The following is a 21,210-nucleotide window of genomic DNA, read 5'->3' on the forward strand; positions in this document are numbered from 1 at the left end:
CCCATGAATTGCTGGTCAATATCGCTCACCCTCTAGACTCCATCCTGTGTGTGCTTCTTCCTACAAGAGCTAGAGAGGCACTGACTGATAAATACCTGTCACCTGCCCCTTTCCCAGAGGGTGAAACTCCACCCACTCCCACTGCAGAAATGAATCTTAAATGGTTGTTATCATCTTCCAACCCCGGCCCTAAACGTATAGGCAAATCACAATTTAGGGGCACTAGTGTGTCAGAAGGAGAGAAAACATAGAAGTTATGGAGACCAAAGTAGGTGAAGAATCTTTAGGAGAGAGCATTTAATTTTTTCAAAATGAAAAACAAAATTATTGTCTTTCTTTTCCGGCCGATGGGCTTAGCTGTAGCTTGCTGAAGTCACCAAGCAGGAGAGATTTATCCAGAGGTGATGTGTCCAGTCACCAGCATAGAGCCATCCTCTGTGTCACCATCCACACGCAGGGCCTTCTGGTAGACCTCATGCAATGCCCTCCATGTTAATATTCATCAGAAAATGGATAATTAGGGGGGCCAGCAAAACTGGAAAGAGAAAAAAAAATGCACACTCTGAATGGCAATGACTCCGTTACTAGCAGGTAGCGCAGTGATTTCTAGGAAGCTGATGCTAGTGTAGATGTTAAGAAGTTCCTTTTCTGACTGCTCTAGAATCTGTGTTTCTTTGTTTAATGAACGTGACTTTATCATATCTGTATTTTCAAAATAAAGAATCATTTAATTCTATTCCCCTGCCTGGAACTTAACACATAAAACGCACAAAGTGAAATGTTCAAACATGTTTCTCTACATCTCTCAACAACAGATCCCACATCTGTCAACAGAGCAAAGAGATATTCTGACCTTTTCTATTTCAAATTCTCACTAAAAACAGGAACTCCTTCTGCCTTACATTGAAGAGGAATAAGGAAGATTTATGCTCATCACTAATAAACAATTTTGAGTGTGATAATTATACTGGTATAATTGTACTTTATTTTATTACTTTACATATTACTTACTACCCGCCTATCATACGAAACACACTTGGTTACATTAGAAACGTAAATTGTTGTTTATGTTATAGGGCCCAATATTCAAAGAGCTACAATGCATAAACCATTTTATAGGTAGACATAATCCAAAATGTAAAGACACAGATAAATGACTGCTCACATATACAGTTATAACTTGTTAATTATGGAATTGAGCCTATCCTTTGTGATTACACCAAGAGCAAACACTTGGAAGCTCGTAAGTGGTTTACTCCAGACCATACTTGAGTTCTACAAAATAACACTAGTGATTGATTTCATGATCATAAAAATCATTAATCAGTTGTAAACATTTCTAATGCTTGCCACTTTTCCTTTTCTTTTTATCATTTCCATTTTCATTTTGTATTTTCTGCTAAATGGATAAAATACTACTAATAATATCCACCAAATTTTGGGTACTTATGATGTACCATTGTGCTTGTTTTATTCACACATTATCTCATCGTCTCTATTACTTGTTAAAATCTCCACTGCCATCAGTTACATAACTTCTTTTTCCCTCATTATATGAATGACCTTCTATGAATCCTAGAACCTTAGAATATAGAGGAATAGTAAACGTCTGTTACTGGTTATAAATTATCTCCAATAATGGTGCTTTTGCATCTACACTCTTCATTTGATTTTAACACTTCCTCATTCTCTACACTGAGATCTCCATATTGCAGAACGCCAAGGCCAAGTGCTCCTATTCGCTCCACTAAGACAGACTTTCTGGAGGCAAATGCAGTGTTTGGCTCATGGGCAAACATGCAAAGAAAGGCACAAAAAAGGTTTGAAATGATGAGAAATGCTAAATTGACAGGATCCAGCAAGCAATTCCATGTGAAGGAGGTGGGAATTGAACCTGGCCCACAAGATTGACGGAACTGCCTTTGATCTGGTAAGACATTGAGCAGGTTGGGAAGAACAAGATATAAGCACAGATTTGGAAACATCTAATGCGACCACATGGGCAATATCCACAGTGTGTACACTAGACAGTAGTACAAACGGCAGGCCTACATGGAAGGTGCAGATTCAGCAATGATCTTGGCTGCTCTGGAAAGTTCCTTGGAGTCACGAGAGCAGAGGCACAGGTTGACCCATGCTGACCCCGGGCCACTCTCCCTGCCAGAGAACAGAGCTCTGGAGTGAATCCAGGAGGAGATTTCCAGAAAGCTCCTGTCTCACCTCTGTCTCACATTGGCCTCTGTGCCCCTGGCGTGGATGTCACTCTCAACACCCATCTTACATTCCTCCTCTGAAAATAAATTAGGACATCCATCTCCAAAATCACTTACATATCAAGGGTCAAATATCGCACATTTCTGTTTAGGCCATCTATGGCTTTCATGTCCTCTGAAGTCAACTGGAATTCAAACACCTATCAAAGTAATAGAAAACTTTAATTATTTTTAGATTACATCATTGCCAATTGGGAATAACCAAGTTCATCAGACAGTAGGGTGCAGAGACAATACTTAAAAGATTCATACATTTCCAAAATTTATGAAAGACCTCTCTAAACACCCAAGTGGTCAATGAAAACCAGTCAAAAATAAGCAGAAATCCATTCCCAGATAAAATATTTGAAACTGCACAACACTGCAGATGAAGAGAATATCTCAGAGGAAGCTGAAGAAGAAACAGAGCTTACTCTGTGCCCACATGATAGGGTCATGTACCTAGAAGACCCACAAGAATCTAGAGGCAAATTTTGTAATGTCTAGCATCATTTAGTAGGTTTGATGAATAACATTGAATATCTATCTCTCCAATGAACAGGTATAATAGGAAAAATTAGTTTTCAACATAACTCAAGCCAATAATTGTCTAAATACTAACGATTTCACATTCAAAAGGTGTGGGTACTCACTATGTAAATTTGGGAGACTCTAAATATCAAAAAGATGTCACTCTTTCTAATACATTAAATCAAATAAGTGTATAAATCCATAGGGAAACTGAAGGAGTAATACAGAAAATGAGAGAAAGAGAGTAAAAAATGACAGCAATGTAACACTTGATGAATGTAGGTAAGAAGATTTGTTGCATTATTCTTTTAATATTTCTATATATTAGAAAATCCACAAAACGAAAATGAAAAGTTATCAAAAACTATTAAAATTATCAGTAATCGCCGGGCGCCGTGGCTCACGCCTATAATCCTAGCACTTTGGGAGGCCAACGCAGGAGGATTGCCTGATTTCAGGAGTTAGAAAACAGCCTGGGCAACACAGTGAAACCCGTCTCTACTAAAATACAAAAAATTAGCTGGATGTGGCAGCATGCCCCTGCAGTCCCAGCTACTCTGGAGGCTGAGGCAGGAGAAGCACTTGAACCCGGGAGGCGGAGGTTGCAGTGAGCCGAGTTCGTGCCACTGCACTCCACCCTGGGTGACAGAGTGAGACTCTGTCTCAGAAAAAAAAAGATCAGTAATGGAGAAATTTATGAAATTAATGATATATTTTTAAGAGATGATTTATTAATAAGTAGTGGGATATTCATATTATGATCATGGATTGGAAATCTCAATATTGTCAAAGATTCAGTTCTCTCTGCATTGATCTGCAGGCTTATTACAATGTCAACGAGAGACTAAAACATTTACTTGCCTGTGGAAGTTAATAAGATGATTCAAAATTTTAAATAACACATTAGTCAAGAATAGCTAAGATATTATTAAATAAATGAAGAAGTTAGAAAAATATTTGTACCATACTGGAAGTGAAACTTACTTTTTAACATTATAGCACAGAAAAGTGAATAAGTTAACTGAAGATGGAAGAGAGGCCAGATAATTGCTCATGGACATTTCATATATGTTACAGGTAAAAAAATTCAAGTTATGTGAGCAAATATAAACTTTTCAATAAATGGTAAATTTTGCTAAAAATTCAAACATTAGATATGCATATTTGGATCCTTATTTCACATAATATTTTAAAAGTCAATCCCATTAGAATTAACCAAATTTATAAGGAAAGAATATTAACAATTTTGTAAGATAACACAGTAAAATATTGTGATATTCCCAATGTAGGATAAGACACAACACTCACCAACCACAAGAAAGAGGCATGAAAAATTAGTCTACATGAAGGATAGAAACTTTTGTTTGTGAAAACATAACCACAGAGAATATGACAACACAGGTAAAATTTGGGAGATGTTATTTCAAGAATACATTCAAGTCTCTAAAGAATTAATATCCAGAATAAATACATATATATGTATGGTTTCTAGTTAATCTAACATATATATTATATAACACATATGTCATATATCATATATATCTATATATACTAGATGAATTAGAGAACATACACATATGTATAAATACTGATAATTTCCACAGTCTTTCATAACTTTTCATTTTTGTTTTGTGAATTTTCTAATGTCCAAAAATATTTTTAAAATTATTTAATGAATGCCATTACCTAGGTTGATCAATTGTTTCATTATTGTCATTTTTTACTCTCTCATTCTCTGTATCATTATTTCAGAGTATCCTATGGATTTCTTCACTTATTTTACTTAATGTTTTAGTAAATAGTGACGTATATACATATACATGATATATGTCATATATATGACATAGGTTTTATAATATATATCATACATGATGTATATTTTATGTATCTATATAACTAATTAGAAAACATACATATATGTATGTATTCTGGATGTTAATTCTTTAGAGACTTGTATGAATTCTTGAGAATATATGAAATAATATATCAATTTATATATATTCATATTCATACATATAACTATTGATATATTATTTCACACATATCATATTAATGATAGATTAATTAGGAACATGCCCTCTAACAATCACATGTCCCTGTATCCACTTGCTTGGTTATATGAATTTCCAGCTCCTTCCAATAAGAGGTGGTGTGTGTTTCCTCACCCCTTGAGTCTGACCTGTCCTGTAACTTGCATTAGGTGATAGAATTTCCCAGAAGCAATGGTTGGCGCCTCTGAGCCTAGACCTGAAAAGGCTTTGCACATGTCCATTCACTATGCTGGGGTCATGCCCTGTGCTGAGGTGAACCCTGGGCTGGATGGCTGGAGGATAAAGAACTGCATGGGAGAGGGGGGCGCTCACACAGATGCCCCAGGGACATCCTGAAGCAGAGCTGCCTCACTACCCTGAACACACATGAGAGCCCAGCCAGGAACAGAAGGAATGGACTGAGTTTAGGCTGAGCCCAGGCTAATTTTCTAACCATGGAATCTTGAGCTCAATAAATGCTTTTGCATTAAGCCTCTATATTAAGTGAGTTTGCCTTATATCCTACGGTATTGGTATAAATATGGTCTCCTACACATAAAAATAAAAACACACAACCACCTCGCCAAAAAAAAAAAAAAAAAGGCAGAGTTAAACAAGCACTTCGCAAAGATAAAATTCTAAGAGAATAAATATAAGGAATTTATACTACATAAATATACAAGAAGAAAAATCCACCATGAGTTGGAGACTAAAAAATATCTAATCAAATACCTCATTATAGAAAATAAAGAAAAGGACATATCCCTAGCAGAGGGATATGGATATCACTGACTTAATGCTAACCCAAATCTCTAGTTTTGATCCCATCCTATTTCTCTCCACCTCTGTTGCCTCTCCTGTGCTAGAGTAGAAGAAACCCTTATGACGTACACAAAGAGTTCATGCATAGGAAATACAGGGAAATGGAGCTGGCCAAAGGCTGTCCTGAGAGCCTTACAAGAAGCACATGTGTGAAGGACACTGTGCAGGAGACCTGAGGCCCACAGCCCCGCTCCTCACCTGCATGTTCTGTCTGATCCGCTGCTCATTGTAGCTCTTGGCCAGGACCACAACCCCACGCTGCAGCTGGTAGCGCAGGGCAATCAGGGCTGGGGTTCGCTTGTGCTTTTTTGCCAAGGCACAAAGGACTGGGTCCTCCAAGAGAACCGGGGAGTTCGGGTCCACCCTGGAAGGAAAGTCAGAAATGCTGAAGCCCTGAGGCTGGGGATAGTTTGTTAGGCGGCTCCCTAAACAGACTAAGGCATCCACTCTGCACCAGAGCTTCTCAAGTGAGGCCCCTGAACAGCAGCCTCAACATCACCTGGGATCTCGTCAGAAATGCAGATTCTTCCCTCACCCCAAGTCAGCTGTGAGTGAACTCCAGGAAACAGCATGATCTGATTAAATTTTTTTTATCAAACCGGTGTTTTAGGTACACTTCCTGTATCTCTTATTACCATGGTTCTTCTCGATGGGATCCCAGAGCACTATAGGCAACCAGAACAATGTCTTTTGACTTGCAGAAATCCAGCAGTTTTCTCTGGTTGAAGTAAGGATGACATTCCACCTGCAGATGAGCAAGATGGAAAAGCATCAGATAATCCAAAAGTTACGTTAATATTAAGATCACCAAAGTAAAAGAAGCTGAATAATGTAGAGCATTAAATTTGCACTGAGAATATTATTGTCAAGAAATGATCTTTTTCATAAAAATAAATTTTATGCCCCTCTCTCCTAAGAAAATAGAAATGCTATTTCTGAGCACAAGCAACTCCATGAACCCTATCCTGGTTTCTCAATAACTGTGACCACTAGAAGGAGACATGGCCAGTTTCAGAGCTGGGATGAGGTAAGATTCTTTGAGCCTTGGGCATCAAATTGTGCCAGAAATCAAGAATGTGGTCAAAGACTCAGGAGGGCAGGTCTGAAAGACAAAAGAACTAGTTTCCTAATTAATACCAAAAATGCATACATGTATATGTATGTTTTCTAATTGATCTGACATATAATATATATATCATATATGCCATCTATGATATATATCTATATAGATGAACTAGAAAATATACATATACACATAAATACTGATAATGTTCACAGTCTTTCATTACTTTTCCTTTTTGTATGATGGATTTGTATGTTGATATCTCAAATGTCACCAGTGGGTTCCCTATGAAACAAGTGCTTTTGTCTTTTACACTTGCCCTCATGAGTCTTTGATCAAATTCTTTTTTCATATATATATATTATATATATATACATAATATATATTATATATGTTATATATAATATTATATATAACATATAATATATATTATGTATATATATGCTGAGTAGATGTGAGCATTAAATAATGAGTGAAATAAATTAAAAATCATAACACAAGAATCCGTCAGTCTGTAGTAATTAGTGCGACAATGAGAAAAAGAACAATATTTGTCTACTCTGATGGTGGTCATTACAGTAATTACATTCACAGCACATTGCTAATTGAAGGAAGAAGTTTACCTTTACCCTCACTTAGAGGAATAGTAGTTTATTATTTTTACTTGGTGAGAAATTATTTTTAATTAAATGTCAGGTAAGAATAGTTAAACAAGTGGTTAAAATTGTAAATGATTACGTAAAAACCCCAAGGAAATAACAAATAAGAAAAAGCAAAGAAGAAAACAGAAATGCAGTACAAAAAGTTCAAATCACTGATGTATACTCAATCATATGTGAAAATTTGTCATGGGAATATAACTTCTTCTGTTGAGAATTATCCCCCAGCAGATTACTAGTAATTGTTAAAGAGAAAACATGTGTTAAAAACAACAGATCTGACCACTGTTAGCTTAACCAAGTTCTTAAAACTACCTTCACCACTAGTGGGGCATTCTGTGATTGTATGCAGTCTAGTGTGGTGCAGTTTGAAAAACACAGCATGATAAAAATATTTTCTTGCCCCAAAGGTTTAAGCCAATGTAATAAAATACTCACATCTAACTTTTAATTTACAGAAACCTTCAACAACTGGGAAAAACAAGTTAACTGATATCAAAATACAACAATGTAAAAACAATTGAATTCTGGTTAAAAAAAGAAGAGCTACAAAAGATATTTTGATTAAGCAAGGAAAAATTCAAATATGGACTGGATACCAAATGACATGAGGGCACTATAGATGATGTTCTTAGATACAGTAATGACACTGGAACTGGGAGAATATCTTCATTCCTGTGACATGCTTTGAGAGGTCTCTAGGGGTCAATTGTCATCTTTACAATTTACCTTGAAGAGGTTCTAGAAACATTATATGTATTTATGCAGATATACTCCATATAACATTGCAAAATGTTAGTAATTTTGAATATAAATGGTAACATGGGTCTCCAGTATTATTTTTATCAAATTTTTGGAAAGTGTGAAAATGGCCATATTAAAAAATTGGGGAACTACTAGTATTAAAACCACATTAATTTCTCAATGCTTTTATTAAATTATCACAGCACCGTATCATTATACCAAATTATAACAAAATTATAACAAAAAAATGTAAGTTACTGGGAAAGGTGTAGTGATTTTAATGCTGAAATATGTGTAACATTTGGGGGCAGTCAATTTGATCAAGGAGGCCTGGAATCACCAGTCAGGACTCGAGGAAAAGATGGAATTATCTCTAGTCTATGAAAGAACCACGCATAGAATAGATGTGTTTAAGCAGCTGATTGCATGACAGACTCCAAAGAGCAGCCGACTAGGAGCAGGGGCAGTCATAGGTCAGCTCCATGTTCTGCTGAACCTTCCTCAGTGTGGATTTCATCCGCTGTGAACAGATATCTCCATAAACAGGTCATTTTCTCTTTCTACCATGGATGACCTTCATTGTCTGCAGATAATTTTTAGTGTATCTATGCCCTTGGTCAAGAAGTGTGAAAGCAGAGATATCAAGAGGCACTGAGACATCCGAAGCCCATGTGAATCCCTAGTATTTCTCTTCTCTTGCTCTCACTCTCTCCTCATGTACTGCTCATTCCATCTCTTCATGGCCTCATATCTATGCACAGTTCCCTCCAAATCACCTTCACCCGTCCACTCTCTGGTCATCTTTCATAGCTTAGGGGTAAGTCCACCTTTCCCTGAGTCTAATTGGCAATCCTTGGACTTCTTGATCGAATTGACCTCCTATAAATGTAACACACAATTCAGCATCAAAGTTACAACACCTTTTCGTAAGACTTTTCTAAGCAGGGTACAAGTAAGAGCCCTCCGTGCCCTTCTAGGAAGAGGCTTTGCTCTCTAGAATCTTCTCTTTTACAAAGATAAGTGGGACTAAATGAATGGATACTTGGCAATAGGACAGAAAGAGGGGCATGAAGAACAGAAAGGAGAGGAGGCTGAGGGCGCTCACCTGGTTGCAGACAGGCTTGTACTTGAGCCCTGGTTTGTTGAGGATCATCTCCAGCAGCCTGTGGTTGAAGTTGGACACCCCGATGGACTTGGCCAATCCTGCATCTTTACACTTCTCCATGGCCTGGGAGAAAGGAATTGTGAGGTATCATTTGTGTAGTCGACTGAAGAGCAAGATAAATGTAACATAGAACTGTGAAAGCAACAACTGTCTAGACATGAAAATCAAACTAGCTAGCCATGGTTCTTAAAAGGGAGAAAATAAAACAGAAAAATTGGGGAAGAAGATAGTGATTGCAAGAGTAAGAATTTCTGTTTCCTCCTTAGGAAAGTGGAGAGATTAATGCACAGGCAAGGAAAGAAATCCCAGTCCTCCTTACCCCCAATTCTTCTCCTCCACTTCTCTCTTTTGTATGCCTGTCATTTCTTTTTCCTCACTGCTCACAAAAACTACCTTTGTAAAGTTCCTAAGTTTTTGATCCAATGGTGCATTTTCCATACTTGTACTAAGAAGATAGGAAACAGATGTATCCTACCTCATCTTTCCTATCCGTTCTCTCACCTCCAAACACTCACCTCCCACGTGGCACAGAGATCCACTGTGTCAAATAGTATTTTTCCATTTTCATCTTTTGGGATCACTTCCTCACCTGGCTGAAGTAGAAGCAGTCAGTTTAGTGATGTCACAAGTCAATTTCTCCACACATAGCCATGCTCTGAGTTACATTTAAGGACACTAATCCTCCATGAGGTAGGTGATGCAATGCTCCAGAGAGTGATATGTACAAAGTGTACTACATATGAAGGTATAAGGAATGTCTTCAGGAGACAGGCTTCCTCTAATCTCTTACAACTATTATATGTGTAAATAAATACCTCTTTCTGGTTCCTAATGGAGTGTCATCATTGACTTTCATTGACTTTCTTCTGCTCCTATAATTTTCTCTGTGGCAATACCTCTCTTCAACTGCAAAAGACCTTGATATCCAGGTATAATGGATTGTACTTTTTACCCAGGTGCCACTATCAGAGTTGTTTATCTCCCTGAACATATGATGTTCCATGCACAGGACCATGAACCAATCATGGTCAATGGAGGTGTTTTCCAGGCTAGTTTGGAAATTAGGAGATGCACAGGAGCTCACGGTAATGAACATGGGCCTGAAAGTGCTCCAAAGCCATAAATGCCACCAACGAAAAAGGTTGGAACAAATATTTAAAAAGCCTTTTGTAATAAAGCAGAGATAAGGGTGGAGAAAGGATATATTTTTAGAGTTTTTATCCAATTCTTAATGTAGCCCTGGCTTTGATTTCCCATTATCATATCTAATATACCCTTTTGCATTAACTAGCCTGACTAGTTTTCAGTACCTTAAGACAAAAGTTATGAATGACACAAGAATTCATGGCTAAGCAAAAATAAAAACTCCAGTGTGAAAAGAGAGGAAGCAGAAGCAACAAGGTTTCCCATGAAGGTTTGTAGTTTAAGACACTCCCGGACTGAGTTCTTGCCCCTTGAAAAGAGGCAAGAAGATGGAAACTCATTGTGCACCCTATGTGCAGCAGGTTTTCTGGACACCACAGCTTCATGAAACTCTGTGTCTGTGAACATCCCAAGAGGTGAAATCAGGAATCATAACTAAGACCTTGTGTCTTCAAGGAGATGATTGTCATTTCCTCAAGTTTTTGAGGCAGAGGCTTTGAGGATTCTGCACTCTCTTTTCTTGTAGACATGCAATCACGGAAGTACGGATTCAAAATTGCTTTCTATTCCATAGAAAGGAATTAGGAGTTATGTTTAGGGCTCTTCTTCCATGTTAAAATCCCTATGTCCTCCTAAGAAAAAGCTTAGTTCAAATCTCCATGAAAACAATATTTATGCTGAGAACAAAAGTGAAATTAATTTGATCACACAAGGTGCCTACCTTTACAGACACTGGAAAATGAATAAGGTAGAGGTCAACATAGTCCAATTGAAGATTTTTCAGTGACCTTTCCAAGGCTGGTCGGACCAACTCTGGTCGATGGGAATTGCTCCAAAGCTGCAGAGGTTAGAGAAAGGAAGTTGTGTAATGAAAACTTGAGCCAATTTTACTAGTTTGCTCCACCTAATATTTAGACATTTTCTACTACTTCAAAACTAATGACCACAGGCAAAATTATTCTCTCTCTTCTTGTGATGCCTTTTGTTCTGCCATATCCTGATGAACTTTATAATATGTTGGATATATAGTTAGTACATATATTGAATGAAAGAGTGAAATTACTCAAAAGGTAAAAGTTGTTATCAAATCATAAGCATACCCATTATCTGAATTATCTTTGGTAAGTTTTACAACTCATATTAGTAGTGTAATTATTTCATCTATTCAGCCCAATGGGCAAGAATAAGTATCTTTGTGATTTGGAAACTGAGGAGGCAAACACAGTTTTTAATATGTCAACTTGGGCTGGACACAATTTGAGATAATGTAGGCGTTATTCTTTAATACTCACAGAGCTTGCTTATATTACTTTCTGTGTCTATGATCAAAATGACAATGGAAACTCAGAATCATAACAAATGTAAGAAACTCACCCAGGAGGTAACAGATAACATAATATGATTAAGATTATCTCTCATTCTATAGTCTATGTTAAACCATATTGATCTGTGCTGAGCTCAAAGAGTAAAGGGCCTTTGAAGGCATGAATTGGAACACTGCAAAGATGAGAAAGCCATCTTCACTTCCTGCCTTTGATATTAGTTTTAATACATGAGTAAGTGTGAATAAATCGAAATAAATAAGCACAATTCACCCTCAACTATGGATCCAGTCATAGAACTGCCACCTCCACACAATCACAATAAATACATGTGCACACAAGCTCATCATAGGCACAGTACCTTTGAAGTGTAGAATATGTCTTCTCTCTTCACACTGCCATCTGCAATCTTGCTTCGGATGGCCAGTCCAACCTGCTCCTCATTATTGTAAACATGTGCAGAATCAATATGGCGGAACCCGGCTTCTATTGCCAATTTGACGGCCTCTTGAGCTTTACTTTTAGGAACCTGGGGGAGCAACCAAACGTGATATTTTCTGACTAATGTGCCTAAGAGTTAGTTCGGGCACAAGCAGCAACGTTCACAAAAATCAGCTTTTCCTCCTTTCTTGGATGAGCTCTGTATGTAGAATCATAAGCCCATCCCAGTCTGACTGGGTCTTTCCCAGTTAGTAATAAAGGTTGGGCATAGCAGGAACTTCTGCAGTCCCAGAAAAATCACTGCTTGACCACTAGCTTGGAAGTGTCCCCAAAACAATTTCACGTTCAGTGATTTTTTGGAAAAATCAACAGGACACAACCATAGTTATAGACATAATCTTAATTATTTTTAGTATGGTGAAATTAACACAAGGAAATAGCCACATGGAAGGAACTATGAAGGAATGCAGTGTAAGCTCCTGTGATTCCTCTCCCACCATGTTGCACAGAGCGCACTGACTTTATCCAGCATCATATTTTGTCAATGTATGTGAACTGTTGTCTACAAGAGATGCCCTCTACATACTCCATTGCTAAGCTTTTGTCTGGGACTGGATACATTGACTCACTCTGCCTAGCAGACACAAAACTCCAGTCTCCAAAAGCAAAGCAGGTGCACAGAAATCCCGCAGTTTACACCAACAGTTACGTAGAGCCACCATTCTTATCAGTTAGGAAACAGGGAGAACTCCACTTTCTCAGATACCAGCAGGTTTATATTGGAAATAGGCACATCTATGGATAGCAGTCTATTATGTTAGATCTTTTCTACCCAGGCTTTGGCCATTCTGTCTGCATAACAGAACCAAATACTAGGAGTAAAGATGTATACTCTAAGGATATTGATTTGTGTATGTAAGAAATAGACTGCAGGGAGTAAGTGATTAGCAAAATGGGGTTCAGCTCCATAAATTCAAGGCAACTCTGTCAGGAAACATATGATTGCAGTAAAATTTACAATTATTGACTTATGTAACAAATTTGGATACAGATTTGACAGCATATCTTTTAAATGACAAAAACAGAAACAAAGCAAACTATTTTCCCACCTTGAAAGTATTTCAGAGGCTTTGTTTTTCCTGTGAAATTACAAGGAACTAGATACCGGGTCTCACAGCCCTCTCCTCATACCATCTTTGATCTTCTCTTCGCTGTGCAAGCAATCAAAGGCTTACCAAGGCCGGAGCTTCAGTGGTATCCTCATCGTTACTTCCTCTCCATGCCAATTTATATTACAAAATAAACCACTCCTGTCAATGGTCTTCAAAATGTCCCTTTGTAACTCCTTATGTCTTATAGATGAGAAATGTGAGACTCAAATTTTATATAACTAGTCCCTATTTACACACATTGTATTCCCAAGACAGTCTTGAGATACAAGTTTTCTTCCAGTGTAGAAATAGCATTTAGCTATTTCTAAATCTAGAAAATAAAATATATTCCATTAATTTTCTTGTCAGAGAAACAAGAAATTTTTCTGTTACAATATTTTGATACAAATCTGACCCATATTAACAAAGACAAAGAATTTAAACTTTCCTTGTTTGGTTCTAGTTTTTTTTTTTTTCTTCTTAAAATGAGGATATTTTATCGTTTCAGGTAATTTTCCCAGAGGTGAGAATAGTACATGGGAAATTCTCTTTAGGCCAGGTCTAGTATTACAGTGTGGTGCTCAAGGTCGCCCATCAGAACAGTGATACTCTCCCAACAGATTACATGCACCCCGTCTCCACTAACTTTTGCCATAAAAATTCCTCTGAATTGTATCTTCTTGGAAGAAGTAAATATCTGTTCGACTATACAAAGAAACAGAGAAACCACTCCCATTGCAATCAATCTTCAAGAGAGGGAGCAGGCAGGCCGTGTTCTTTCTGCTGAGTTTTATAGACTCTGACAAGCTGTGAAATAAACATAAACAGAAGACAAAACAGTGCCCCAAATAAGCAGTAGATGACCCTGTGACAAGACGGCATTGCAGAACAAAGACTGACGTTTAAAGGGGAGTCATGCAGAGTAACATAGGAACACAAGCCTGACAACCTGGTCAGCTTCCACTTACTCTAGCTCCTTTGAACTCTCAACACTAATAATATTATTATTACCTCTGCAGGCGCATAGGTGCCAAATCCCAGGACAGGCATGAAGTGACCATCATTCAGCTTCACACACTGGTATTTCGAATCCATTTCTGTCACTGGTTAGCAAATGTTTCTTCCTCCCTCACAGGCTATAAGAGCAATGAGCTGGCAACGCCCCTGAGCACACTGTCTGCTGGTTAACCAATGGCATGTGAGAGGAGGGACAGAGGCAGTCTTATACAAGCTGTGATAAAAATTGAATCCAGTTCAACCGTTTCTTACCTAAGAAAATTCATAAGTAAATTATTATGTGGTCATGATACACTCATTAATTTCCTCTGAAGTATTTTTGCTATTCCAGATCTCTATATATGAGACATAAATTACTCAAAGAGATTTGTAGAACAAATTGTGACTTTACATAAGAATACAGAAACCTCTAGCGGCACAGCTCTTTTTTGTTTGTGCCATGATGATGTTCCTTCTGCATCTTGCAGCATTTGAAATGACTAATTTTCATTTTTCTCTCTCTCACACACACAATTTAAAGGAATGACTAATGAGCATTTCTTTAAAATATTGCCCTCAATTAAAAATTAAAGTTAAAATTTTTAAATGCATGACTTTTTTCATCAGCAAATTTATTGTTCCTTTCTTATTAGCCTTGTAAGAGAAACATCCCTTCCTGATCAAGGTGCAGTCCTGATAAAGTTGTAATCCTGATGTGGGTGTAAATAAAAAAGAAAATATGATGTGGTTTTATTGGAAGATTTCTTATTAACAGCTTTTGGACTTTGGATATAATTTGTAACATGCAAACAGTGCCTTATTGGTCTTTTCCAGTCAGTTTTATAAGTTACTACCAAAAAGTAACAAGCCAAAAACCTGATAACTATTAGATATACTTTATAATATTGCTAAACATTATTCATAAAGAAAAACTGGTAACTAATGACACATAAACTGGTGAATAATCCTCGCATGGGATAATTTTTAGTTTATTCTCCCTTTGGAGGTCAGGTTAAAACATGATTGTAATTTGCATGATCCATGATTCACATCTTGGAGTAGTCACAACTTCCAGTGCCCTGATTGCTTCTATTTGCTTTTTCATAAAACAAACAGAAATTGAAAAATAGGTAAATTGTTATCATTGACATAAATGTAATATTATAAAGATATTGAAATTTTTCACAGAGTAATTTCAACAAGATGGTGGATTCTAAGATTCCCATATAACTCATGGAAACATCAGAAAATACCTAAAATTGACTGAAATAAACTTATTTATTTCTGGAGTGGCTCAGTAGAGATTCAGGGTGACTATACACATACAGATGTTATAGGCAAAAGGCCAGGGGAAGAGACATGCAATAGTCCATCTAAGCTATTGAGGAGAAACTGGGATGCAAAATTTCATAATAGTAAGCAATTCAAAAGCCATTGGTTATTTGGGAAAATATAAAAGGGCAAACACAGTCCACGTAGGTACATGTTCAGAAACAAACTAAGAAGGACTTGAGGTTTTACGTAGGGCCGATGCCTTGACTGAGAAACTGCCACACATATAAGTTAATGACTGTCATGACATAGAACAAATCTATATACAGTAAAAAAGATGTTTATTTTTTCAAATGCCCAGTTAAATAAAATAACAAGGCATACAGGCCAGGCACGGTGGTTCACACCTGTAATCCCAGCACTTTGGGAGGCCAAGGTGAGCAGATCATGAGGTTAGGAGATGGAAACCATCCTGGCCAACATGGTGAAACCCCGTCTCTACTAAAATCCAAAAAAAAAATAGCTGGACGTGGTGGTGAGCACCTGTAGTCCCAGCTACTCGGTAGGCTAAAGCAGAGGAATCGCTTGAACCCAGGAGGCAGAGGTTGCAGTGAGCCGAGATGGCACCACGGCACTCCATTCTGGTGACAGAGCAAGACTCCAGCTCAAAAAAATAAAATGACGAGGCATACAAAGAAACAAGAAATCACAGTCCATTATGAGGAAGAAATAAATCAGTAGAAATCATTCCTGAAGAATCACAGGCATTAGAATTAGTAGAGAAGCATTTAAACAGCTGTCTTAAATATGCTAAAATTGCTAATGAAAAATATGGATTAAGAACTACAGAAAATCTGAAAAAATAAGAAAATCACAATATAGTAGTAATACAGAAATTATAAAAAGAAAAGGAAACAAATTGGAGCTAAAAAATATACCTGAATGAAAAACTCACCAGAGAGTGTTTCAATAGCAAATTTGAGCAGGGTGAAGATATAATCAATACACATAGGGATAGCACACTTGAAATTCCTGAGTCTAAGGACACGAAGCAAGAATAAAGAAATGTGAACAGGTCCTAAGGGACTTATGGGACACCTTCAAGCCAACCAGTATGATAGTATTGGATTCCCAGAAGGGGAAGTGCAAACCCATGGTAGTAGAGAAATTATTTGGAGAATAAAATCATCAAAATTTTTCAAATTGGTTAAAGACAAAAATCTACAAATTCAAGTAACTTAAAGAACTGCATATAGCATAGACTCAGAGAGACTCAGACCTATATGTGTTATCATCCAACTCTAAAAGCCAGACAAAGAGATAATCTTTAAATAACAAGAGATTTTGGGAGCCGAGGCAGACGGATCACCTGAGGTCAGGAGTTCGAGACCAGCCTGGCTAACATGGTGAAACCCTATTTCTACTAAAAATAGAAAAAATTAGCTGGTCATGGGGGTGCACATCTGTAATTCCAGCTACTCGGGAGGCTAACCCAGGAAAATAGCTTGAACCTGGGAGGCAGAGGTTGCAGTGAGTTGGGATTGCACCATCGCACTCCAGCTTGGGCTTAAACTCCATCTAAAAAAACAACAACAACAAAAATAAAAAGTACGAAGGTAAACATGACTCATGGGGTACAAGGGATCCTGGACAAGGTGATCCACAGATTTCTTATAAGAGTCTTTGGAGGATATAGTAGGTGATACATTTAATGTGATCAATAAAAAAATAATTTCACCGAATAATTCCATATTTGGCAAAAAAATTATTTCAGCCTCTTTTTTTTTTTTTTTCAGAGTTTTGCTCTGTCACCAGGCTGGAGTGCAGTGGTACATCTCAGCTCACTGAAATCTCTTTCTCCTGGTTCAAGCAATTCTCCTGCTGCAGCCTCCTGAGTAGCTGGGACTACAGGCATGCACAACCATGCCCAGCTAATTTTTGTATTTTTAGTAGAGACAGGGTTTCACCATGGTAGCCAGGATGGTCACTATTTCTTGACCTTGTGATCCGCCCACCTTGGCCTCCCAGTGTGCTGGGATTACAGGCATTAGCCACTGCACCCAGCCAAATTATTTCTTAAAAATTTGAAAGTTAGTAAGACTATGTGATGTAGAAGCTGCAGGAGTTCATTGCCATTAGAACTGCTCTACAAGAAATGCTTAAGAGAGTCATTCACTTTGAAATGAAAGAAGTTTAGACAGCCACGTGAAGTCATATACAGGTATAAAGACCTCTCGTAAAGGTAGGTGTATGAAAAACGTGGAAACATGTATTTGTGCAATTTGCTTTTACTCTCATTTTCTTCAAGATTTACATTACAATAAGAATACCTTTCTGTTAACATGTACACCATGTATAAAGTTGCAATTAGTGACATCAATAATGTGAAGCGGAAAGGTACCTGTGGAAAAGAAGTTTTTGTACGGAATTGAAGTTACATTCACATTGATTTCAAAGTGGATGGGATAACTATAGGATGCAGTATGTCATTCTAATGGTAACTACAGAGAAAATAATTACAGATTATGAACAAGAGAAATTGAAACAGGAATCCAAATTTTAGCAAAGAATCATAGAAACCCCAAAATATTGTTAGTTGAGGACATAAAGGAGAAAAAGCTGAAGACATAAATTTCAGGTCTTTCTTACATACAAAATCCAATCCGTTTACCTCAAGAGTCTCTAAAGCCTTATCAGGTTTAGAATCAACTTAAATGTCTAAAATGCAAAGATTTATCTGAGATCCAAGAAAAATTTCTACCAGCTATGAGCCTGTAAAATCAAAAACAAGTTATTTCCTTCCAAATTACAATGGTTTTATAGGCAGTGGTTGAACAATCTCATTTCAAAAGGGAAATGTCAGCTTAAAGAGAAGAGGAAGAGGCTTCATGCAAGTCATAAAGCCGACAGGGCAGAAATTAAATCTTAAAGCTGCAAAATCATCTTCCTTGACTCTATATTCTTCATTCTGGGCACACTGGTGACAGGGGTAGGCTTCTGGGGGCTTTGGGAAGCACTGTACCTGTGGCTTTGCAGGGTGCAGCCCACATGGCTGCTCTCACAGTTTGGAGTTTAATGCCCATGGCTTTTCCAGGCTGAGGTTGCAAGCGGCTGATAGATTTATAATTCTGGAATTTTGAGGGGTAAGGCCTTTCTCCCACAGCTTTGCTACACAGTGCACCCATGGGGACCCTCTGCAGAGCTCCAACCACATATTATTGCTCAACATTGCCCAAATAAAAGCTTGATGTTGGGGATCCGGCCCCGGAACAGGATTCTCTCTGGGCATCCAGGATTCCTGACACATTGTCTGAAATCTAGGTGGCAAGTGCCAAGCCTCAACCACTCTTGTGCCCCAGAGGACTCAGGCCCAAAGCTCCCCTCCTCTGCTTGTCACTCTCTACTCATCATTTCCTCCAGCGACCAAGTGTGTGTCATGCACCTTGCCAAGGCTCAAGGGGTACCTTGTACACAGGGGCTTCTGCCTGACTAGTGTGGGTCGTGGAGTCGCTAAGAACTAAAACTTTCCACAGCTTGTTTACAATGTGGTGGAAAGAAACTGATCTCAGAGGACCACAGGAATTCTCAGTCCTATAGGTGAGGGAGAGGGAGAGGAACATGAGGAAAGGGAGATGGGAAGAGGGAGGAAAGCAGATGGAAGATGGAAGATCAGGGAGGACAGAAGTGGGATGTCCTTGAGTCATACATAAAGAACACTCATGTGCCTCAAGTAAATAACTGATCCTAATTTCTTCTCACTATTTTTTCTGAACAAGTGTTACAGTTTGCAAAGAACTCCGAATATTTTGTCAACAAATATATATTGATATGATACTTTAAACAAAATGATGTTTGCCAGCACTGTTTGTCCTGAGATTTCCTGTTTGGTTGACTCAATTCTCTGGGGTGAAGAGGTTCTATGTGAAGAAGAAGGGGTACACTTGAGCCTCACAGAGGCTTGTGGGTGAAGTCATGTCTGTGAGAGGCTGTGGAAGCTCACAGTTAGCCTGCATTGCTGTGGAAAATGGTGGGATGCCAAAAGCCGTGCAGGAGGGGAAAAGGAAGAGCTGGGAGGCTGTGGAGGAGGCTGAGGTGCTGCTGATGCCCTGGAGAAAATTTTGGGGAAAAGACAGAGATGCCTAAAGCAATATGTAGGAAGTTTTAATTATGACATTAGTTGAAATTTCACAACCCATGAAATTTAAAGTAAATTCCACCTTGCTCAGTTTTTTCAGAGTGAACTCTGTTTGAAGAAACAACTGTGTCACCAATGTTGACTCTGGATGAGTGACAATTCCACCGAGCACTTTTTGAGACGTCTGCCTTGTCTGCACTGTTTGTTATTTTACTATTGCTCAATACTATTGTTCACCCCTCAAGCTCCTGGGGTTGATGCAGTCAGGGTTACTCAGCAGCTTGCACACCTTGCGACCGCTCCTGGATAGGTCAACAAGAAGGGGAGGTTGTAAAGAGAAAATTATTAATATTATAGTTGTTTTGGTTAGCATAAAACCAGGTGAGAAAAACCTATTTCTGAATGGTTTAAACTCCATGTGATATGGACAGAAGACAGGGAAATACTGGGTAGAAGAGGGTGGTTTCCCTGCAAAGGCCCCCACCTTTAAGCCTGGATACTCGTGCCCCTAAATGAGAACAGGCATTTCTGTTTTCCTGCCCCCAAAATTTGCCTTTTCGCCCACCACACCTCCATTCTGCCCTCATATAAACCCCCAAAGCCTAAGATCCAGGGCAGACCAGCAGGTGAGGAGACAAGGAGGCAACCAGATGGACGGCAGAACAATGACACACAGAAAGAGAGAAGAGGAGGGACATTGGACGCTGGAAGGAATTTGGCCTAGGAGGATTGGAGAAGAGTCCGGCCACTGGGCAGCCTGACTCCAAGGAAAGATCACCTTCCTACTCATTCCCCCATTCCAGCTCCCCATCCATCTTGCTGAGAGCTGCCTCCATCACTCAATAAAATCTTGCACTCATCCTTTGAGCCCACATGTGATCTGACTCTTCTGGGATGCCTGGCAAGAGCTTGGGATATAGAAAGCTGTCACACTGGCCCTCTGCCTTTGAGATAAGTCAGAGGGTCCATGGAGCTGCAGACTCAAGCCATCTGCAGAAGGCAAAGCTGAAAGAGCTTTACAACACTGCGGTTGCAGGCACCCACCACTAGACGCTACCATGGAGCCAGAGCCCAAAGCGCTCGCCCTGGCCTGTGCACCTGCCCATCTCCATGCTCCCCTCCCTCAAGCAGTTTGAACTGGTGAGCCACACCCCTGTCGCACGTCCTGCAAGGGGAATCAGGAAACTGTCTCATTTCACATACAAATCTGTTAGCACCATGTGAAGAAGTCTGAGGAATGGTAAGCTCTCGGGGTCGCCCAGGAGAGTCTGTAACTTCTCTCATCTTTTCCTGACTCTTCTACCTCTGTGTATTGATGTCATCCTCAGGCTGGGTGGAGGCTGCTGCAGCAATTTTAGAACTCCCAGGGCAACAGGACAAGAGCCACTTGAAGAAGAGGGGCTGCCACATCTTAAGCGCTTCTTTCTAGATGTGAGAGAAACCTTCTCAGAAGCCCTCAGCACACTCCCTCTCATGCGGCGTTG

General features: G+C 38.7%; 1 protein-coding gene across 1 annotated transcript; it reads right to left on the bottom strand.

The window, feature by feature from the left end:
* Positions 1–269: 269 nt before the first annotated feature.
* LOC103783188 (aldo-keto reductase family 1 member C2) lies at positions 270–14,497 on the bottom strand. Its single transcript, XM_034929871.3, has 9 exons — positions 14,335–14,497; positions 12,093–12,260; positions 11,131–11,247; positions 9,782–9,859; positions 9,207–9,329; positions 6,271–6,380; positions 5,834–5,999; positions 2,331–2,413; positions 270–535 (listed from the first exon to the last, which is right to left on the bottom strand). The coding sequence occupies exons 1-9, from the start codon at positions 14,416–14,418 to the stop codon at positions 493–495; spliced, it is 972 nt and encodes a 323-aa protein (XP_034785762.1). The 5' UTR covers positions 14,419–14,497; the 3' UTR covers positions 270–492.
* Between the last annotated feature and the right edge of the window lie 6,713 nt (positions 14,498–21,210).

The sequence above is a fragment of the Pan paniscus genome, chromosome 8 (assembly GCF_029289425.2).
Source record: "Pan paniscus chromosome 8, NHGRI_mPanPan1-v2.0_pri, whole genome shotgun sequence".
NCBI classification, from domain to species: domain Eukaryota; kingdom Metazoa; phylum Chordata; class Mammalia; order Primates; family Hominidae; genus Pan; species Pan paniscus.

Bases quoted from the DNA above. Each gene is read 5' to 3' on its own strand.
- LOC103783188 (XM_034929871.3), bottom strand. From the start codon at position 14,418: ATGGATTCGAAATACCAGTGTGTGAAGCTGAATGATGGTCACTTCATG. The intron at 6,381-9,206 runs GTGAGCGCCCTC...GCTCATCTGCAG, and splicing joins ACAAGCCTGTCTGCAACCAG to GTGGAATGTCATCCTTACTT. The intron at 2,414-5,833 runs GTGAGGAGCGGG...TTACTTTGATAG, and splicing joins GGATCAGACAGAACATGCAG to GTGTTTGAATTCCAGTTGAC.